Source organism: Charadrius vociferus, unplaced genomic scaffold (assembly GCF_000708025.1).
Source record: "Charadrius vociferus isolate BGI_N301 unplaced genomic scaffold, ASM70802v2 scaffold306, whole genome shotgun sequence".
Lineage (NCBI taxonomy): Eukaryota > Metazoa > Chordata > Aves > Charadriiformes > Charadriidae > Charadrius > Charadrius vociferus.
In genome coordinates this window covers 597,246-604,483 of record NW_009648963.1, presented here as the reverse complement: position 1 = coordinate 604,483, position 7,238 = coordinate 597,246, and the positions used below count along the sequence as shown (strand labels likewise).

At 39.2% G+C, this 7,238-nt stretch overlaps 1 protein-coding gene across 1 annotated transcript in view; it reads left to right on the top strand.

Moving 5' to 3' along the window:
- The first annotated feature begins 626 nt into the window (after positions 1-626).
- RAB28 (RAB28, member RAS oncogene family) overlaps positions 627-7,238 on the top strand; it is a 73,671-nt gene continuing 67,059 nt past the window's right edge. The window contains exon 1 of the mRNA XM_009887655.1: positions 627-719. Coding sequence (XP_009885957.1) covers positions 627-719 — 93 coding nt within the window. The remainder of the gene's footprint in view (positions 720-7,238) is intronic.

The window sequence follows — 7,238 nt, the reverse complement described above, 5'->3', positions numbered from 1 at the left end:
TTAGTGTTGGAGATAAATGTATTTTTGGAGAGGTCGAGGTAGGAAACCCTGAGCTCTAATCTTGCCTTTGAGGTTGGTATTATATATGACTTTGAGCAAGTTAGTTAGACTTGGCAGGAGTAGGGGGGATTGCAGTGGGTTTCCCATGTTAAGATTGATTCAACTCATGTATGTGCAGTTCCTTGGATGGAGATCAATAGCGAATGATTATTGTTGGAGAAGCTGATCGTAAAAATGCTTTAAGGGATATATTCACTATCATGGGAATCTTAAAAATAATTTGCAATTAATAATTTATTCAGAAAATTGAGTATGTCTTCTTGTGAATTGTTCACAAGTACATCATATCTTCACAGACTGATAGATTATATAAGGGCATTTACTGATGTATTTCCAAGGGACTCCTCTTGGCATAAAGTTCAGTGTGAAAAAGAATAAGGACCTCCAGGCAAGTGAAAAACAGGACACATTGCAGCACAGGTTTACTTCATCTGTCAGATTAACATGACAATTTGCTGAAAGATGTTTTAGACAAGGGCGGTATTGTAGATACCATCTATGTGGACTTTTATAGAGAGTAGCTACTCATTAAGTCAGAAAGGTGGAAATCAGTAGATAAAGTGAAGATGGGAGAACTAGCTAAAGACAAAATGATGATGGATGTTACCGAAAGAAGTCTCAGGTTGCAGGGGATAGGCTACCTCAATGATAAGCTTCAGGTGCAATCTTGTGTAATGCATTTCTTAATGAGCGGCCCATAAAAAGCAGGATCGGGCTGGTTAATTGGTAAGAGGATGTTGGGAAGCTATAAAGGAGGCTTGAGACATTAGGTGAAAAGAAATTGATAACTGTGGGCTGAAATGCTTGATGTGGAATAAGATTCAGCCATATAAAGTGCAAGGTCATACACCTGGAAACTAGTAACTAAATGTTCAGGAGAAGATAAGACATTATAGCTAACAATTTAAAGGGAGAATTAGATGGCTACTAGATCTATTGGAAATGTGATTTATTTGTGAAAAAAAGGCAAATGTAATTGTAGTGTTCAGTAATAAAAGCTGGGGCAAAGGAGGAGGAAGGGGCACATTTGAATGGTTATACAAACCTGCAGACCTAGATGCTAGAAAATAGCCCTAGAATTATTTTCCATGTTGTTATAAAAGGAAGAAAAAAAAATGACTTTTTAGTGGACTGGTAATAGGTCAAGACTGTGAGAAAGACAGCTTTCTCCAATCTAACAAGCATTGTGGTTTGAAGACAAGGAACAGGAGTGATCCTCTATGATCAGGTAGGAAGCTTCAAATTTGTGCTACCATCTCAGTGGAAGTTGGATGTACTTGGTGTGAATTCCAGTTGTCTCTTCTCTAAATTCGTTCTTGTTCTGAAGGTCTTTTTGACTCTTTCTCTAACTGTTGTTATTCAGCCTGGCTCTTGCTGGATTTTCTACTCCGACTTGGCTAGTGTGCTTTCCTTCAACTGTGAGAAAAAGCGTTTACCACACTGAAAATGCGATGTGGTTTTTCTAGCAAATTCGGCTAGTGGAAAGACCAGAGAACTTGTTTGTGCATTCACACAACTGGAGAGCAAGTTTCCAATGTGGGTTTTTCATGTTAGCTGTGGCCAGAATTGCTGCTCATGTCTTAAAGACTAGCCAGGTGTCAGTTAGGTATTTCCTTTTCCACAATGCAAGGAAAATTTAGCACCTTACACAAAGAAAAAAGCTACTACTTATTTCACTCTTCTCTCCACTGCACAGACAGCGTAGAAGGAGATTGTTGTTTGGGACCACATGCCTTGGTCACTTTTGCGGCAGGGAGGATGCGGTCAGCGTTCTCTCAAACATTTAGCTTGGCCTCCATAGTCCCGTGCTTGGTGAACCTCACTGGTCCCGTTTTACTGGGTAGTTTGTGGGGAACAGCTGGCTAGCGGTTCTTCCCTGTTTTATTAGGCAATGTAGTTCATAAAAGTTGCGGCCTTCTGTTTAACCATATTCCTGTGTGGAAAGTCTTGTTCACTACAGCGTCTGGGCCAGAGACGTTTACATCACTGTAATCAACAAGCACTTAAAGCAGCTACTCCTTAAATGACCTTAGGTTAGCAGGAAGCAAGATGGAAGCATGCCCTTCCAAAAGTAAGGATTTCCAACCTGAGTAGGAACTGTTTTTTCACATGTATAAAAACAAGTGATTATTTACCATTTCCACTCAGTTGTCAGTCTAGTCAGCCGCATTAATCACCAAGTCTGACTCAGGGCACAGTAACCGAGCAGTGTAGGAGAGACTATCTGGTAAAGACATTAGAGATGATACTAATGAAGAAGCAACAGTTTGTTTTTTGTTTGCAAATCTCTAGTGCAAGTAAAAGTAACAGCTGCTTTCTATTCTGCTCCAGAGCTGAGTGGCAAAGTCGACACAGTAATGCAAGCAAATATCTACATTTTTTTTTTTTAATGCACATTCCACCTTTTTTTTTTTTGCAACGATTTTGCTTTTCTTTTCAAGGACGCTTTCCTTGTTCAAACAGATGTAATGGCAATTTGCACCTTGAAGAAGAGGATCTGTGGATCCCAGCTACAAAGACTTGAAATAGAAAAATTGATATGAATGAAACACAAAACCAAATGGGTGTGTTCGTGTGAGCACAGGAAGAAACAGCAGAACACAAGTATTGTTGGGACTTGTATTGGTAACAGAGGACACAGTTCCTGCCGATCCCTCTGAGAAATGTGTTGTTTCCATCAAGCCTTGAAGAGGACAGCACAGATGACTCGCTAGCTAACGACCCTGCATTCCTGACAAGGATGGCAAAAAGGTTGCAGGCTCTCACACATGCCATTCTTTTTCCTGTCAGCCCAGAATTCCACCTCATTCTGCTTGATTCACACTTTTCCCCTGAGCCTGGGAGAAGCATGCGGCTATTCCCTATGTAGGTAGTGATTTTTGGCTCTTTTGTAGGTACTTGCATGTAGGAAATGTAACCTTATACTATATTCTAAAAAAAAAAAATACATTCACGAGGGTTTAGTTTGCATTTGCACAATTTGCCTTTGCAACCATAGTAGACTGTGTATGCTAAAATTATTTAGCCAGGGTAATTTAAGAACAAGGGGGCAAAGGAACCCAAACTAGAACTGTGCTATTTCTTCTTCAAACTGAAACTGATTACCAAAAGTTGTTTTCTAATTAAACTGGACCAAAACAGTATGGAAAAAAAAAAAAAAGAGTATTTCTGATTGACAGCTCAAAACAACAGCAGAAATGAAAAGCAATGGCTTGCACTGAAAAATGTGACCAGGAGGGTATAGGGGAAAACATGAGGGAGGGAACTGGTGGCCTTCAAGAGAGGCACAGAAATAAGCAGGTGCCAGGAAGGAAAGTTCCTTGTAACCCAGATAAGGAGTGAGCTGGATAGGTGGCCCTGTCTCCTGTGAGGGAAAAAGATGTTGCACAGGAGGGGTGGACCACGGAGAGAGAATAAGAAGAGGCTCCCACACTTGTCTCTGACCCTCAGAAATAACCATACATTTTTCCCAGCACCCGCTTCCTACAACACCCACTCAACCCTTCCAGCCCCCTTTCCCTTCTCCTCCACCACTGCCTGTCTCCTCTCCTAAACCTCTCTGGCCCCTCCTGTCACGCTCCATTACCTCTGTCCACCCAAATTTACTCAGCAGTTGTAGTGATCCCACTGTGGGGGAGCTGCCAAGCCTTCAAATACTCCAGCCTTTTCTACTAAAACTGAACTGGAACAACTTCAGTGACAATCTGAAGAACCAGACAAAATGAAAACATTTATTAAACTCACTGCCAAGCTGATAAACGTGTAATATTTAGTAGTGGCATACAGAGGTATTACAGATTTACAGACCTTACAGGCATACAAGGTCTTACGGACTCTTAAAAGTCCTCAACTGAAAGTGAAAATCTGCATAGGCTAAATCTAAGTCTTCTGGGTTTGCTTTTCTCAGCAACCTTCCACAGAGTCCTGCAAGGTGTTTTCAAACACCCAGGGCTCCACTAATCAATAACTATTGGTTTCGGAAATTGAAATGAAGTCATATAGCTCTTCCCTCCATTTTTCTGAAGTACAGAGATAGCAAGCTGGCGATACCATTTGGTTTCACATGCTAAGAACATTGATTTTATTCAGTAGAAAATGCTCAAGCCAAGTAATAGGCCAAAACTTGACAGAGTTGGGGATACAATTATCTTCTTACTTAGAGCCTATATGAAATATGGGGATTTTAAAATTGTTGCCATCTCCTTTATCATTGACAATATTCTCAGGATTACCAGTGAAATTTCTTCACAGAGAAATAATATAAAGCATATAAAAAGAGAAAATATCAGAATACTGACTGGATGTCCTGTAAACAATATCTATTTATTTCCTGTGTCATTGTGTGACCCAGCATTTTTAAATGAAAGCTCTGTTCAAAGGCACTGTTCAAGGATTTTTTTTCTTATTATTCTAAAAATGCAGAAGAGTTTCAAATTATTGGCATACTGCCATCAATGAAAAAAAAGTATTTGATTGCAGTGTGTTCAGTTTGTTAATTCCAGTGCTTTGCAACATGCTTCATATATTTCCTTTACCTTTAAAGTATGAAGTAGTGGGAGACTAACTTTCTTTCATCTATAAAAAGTTGTTCACATTTAACAAATAACAAACTACTTACAACTGCAATGACAAAAACATTTCAATTTGAAAACCTCCCTGGAGGGGATATGCTGGTACCAAAATCTGTACCACTCCACATAAAATAACCACATCACACCCCTAATGTGCTTGCTGAACACTGACAAATAAAAAAATTGTAACCTGATTGTTTGCTCCGTTATGCTAGTATGAAGTGAAATAATGGTAAACAACGCTATTTTGTATTTTTATTTTTAAATAAAGCTTTGACTCCAATGGGCAGCTTTAATCTTGTACACTGATTTTTCTTATGGTCAAAAAGAATTTTAGTACATCCATGTATTTAACAACTGCAAGGAGACTCTTGGGGGTTAAGCTGTCCTGTTACACCACTATGCTGTCTCCTGGGGTAGTTTCCATTCATCCTTCTTGGTAGTCAACAGTGAACATGCATGTTTATCCACATCAAGTATTCTTTGTATTTCCAAAATTAGGCCTTAATATATTTAAGTACTTAAATAGATCGGATATACAGCTTCAAGACAATTTTATGCCCATGAATGCCACATTGGAGATGAAACAGTTCTTTTTATGTTTTTCGCTCATTTAGATGATGATGATGATAACTTCTAATAAGCTCAGGTGATCTGTGAAGGAATATTGTCAAAGAGTAAAATTAAGCTTGGGGATGTGCATTATAACACACGTTTCTTTGTCGTATTTCAAATGAGAATACACGTAGCCTGGAGACCTGGAGCACCTTCCTCTCTAATCATCCTGCTTTTGCTCACACAATCCAAACCCCAATAGTTCTCTTGTCTTGGGGGGTTGAATAGAACCCTGCTTCTCCCCAGAAGCACCAGGAAGCTTTGAATTCATCTTTTACGTTCCTTCTTAAGGTGACTGAGGCAGAATCGGCAGGAATGTGAACAGTTCCATAGATATTTCCAGTGGTTTATCGATTGCCTGTCTGTCCTGATGACAGACGTGAAGCTTTTAAATGTCTAATGTCAGCTGTACAACCATTCAATATATCAGAAATCTTAAGGGAAAATTCCATGTTTGTCCTTGTTGCTCTTCCTTCCAAGAAATGCTGTTCAGCTGAGCCCTGATGCTGATCTTGTTGAAGTTCCCAGTTAGGACAACTTGCAGTATAATTAGGCTAAAATATGTTTTGAAGTGGAAAATAGTTGATGAGTAATGTGTTTGTTTTGAAGCATGAAGAAAGTGACAAAGATGTGTGTCTGGTTTTCCATTAGAAATTAAGGTCTTGTCTGCTTTTTTTTTTTTCCTTTTTTTTTTTTTTTCAGAATGTCACTGGGAAAGCATTTGGCCTCACTACTGCAAACACTTGAATACATGAGTAATAAGGAATCTTCTTGATTCTGCTGAGGATTGAGTAAAACAGTGTACTTGTAATATTGGAAATTTCTGACATTTTCAAAAAAGAAAACCTGAGAGAGACTGAAACAGGAATGATTTCTGTTCTGGCACTACACAAAGTTGTTCTAAAAATTCTTAGCTTGATATAGCACATCTGTAAGATATAGTACCTCTGTACTTCAAGCAGCTTTAGTTGTCTCTTTTGTTCAAACTGTTGTATAAACTACGCCCAAACAATTGTTACTGCTCATCATATTGGAAGGATATGTTAAATAGGGGCTTGCAGAGATCTGGTACTATTGGATATCTTTATTAATGACTTTGGAATAGAGAATATGATTCTTAAAGTTGCAGATATAACAAAGCATGCAATTTGGAGGACAAGATTATAAATAAAATTATATTGACAAATTGTTCCTGGAATATAGGATGAAATTCAACGGGGACATGCAGAAAGCACTACAGTTAACCAGGAAGAAAAACTCAAAGTGTATGAAATTCTGATAACAGGAGGGGATTCAGAGTTTTTTTAGTAAATCAGAAACAGTACGAGTCAGCAATGTCATACCGTGAAGAAAGCAAACATCATACTGGGATATATAAACAGGAGTCTCGTATGTAAGACACATGAAGTAATACTTCCAGCCTACTTGGTACTCCTAAGGCTTCAACCAAAGTACTGTATCCAGTTTTTGGCACACCACTTGAAGAAAGTGGAGAGAGGCCAAAGGAAAGCAACAAGAATAATCAGAAGTCTAGAAAAGACAACTCAGGGAAAGACTGAACGAAGAGTTGTTTAGTCTACGGAAAAGAAGACGGACTGAAGACATGCTAACAGTTTCAAATATGTGAACGGCTGCTGCAAAAGAGGAGGTTATAAACTGTTCTCTGTGGTCACTGTACGTAATAATGGTTTAAAATTCAGTTAGGGCTACGTACACAAGTTTTCTTACTAGTTGCCTAATTGGATAGAAAGTTCTGAGTGGTGTCCCTATCTGGTGGGTTTAGAAGGTTAGGCAAAGAGCTGTCAAGAACGGCTGAGCTGCAACCTGGGGAAATTAGGCTGGGCTGGGTGCGGTGCTTGCTACCCCATTTGCTTTCTATGTTAGCACGTTTTTTTAAAAATACTAATGGATCTTGCTGCTGTGTGGAAGCCCAGCCAAAAAAAGGGACTCGGCCACGCAGGTGGATGTAGCCAGAATGCAAACGCAGCCCCG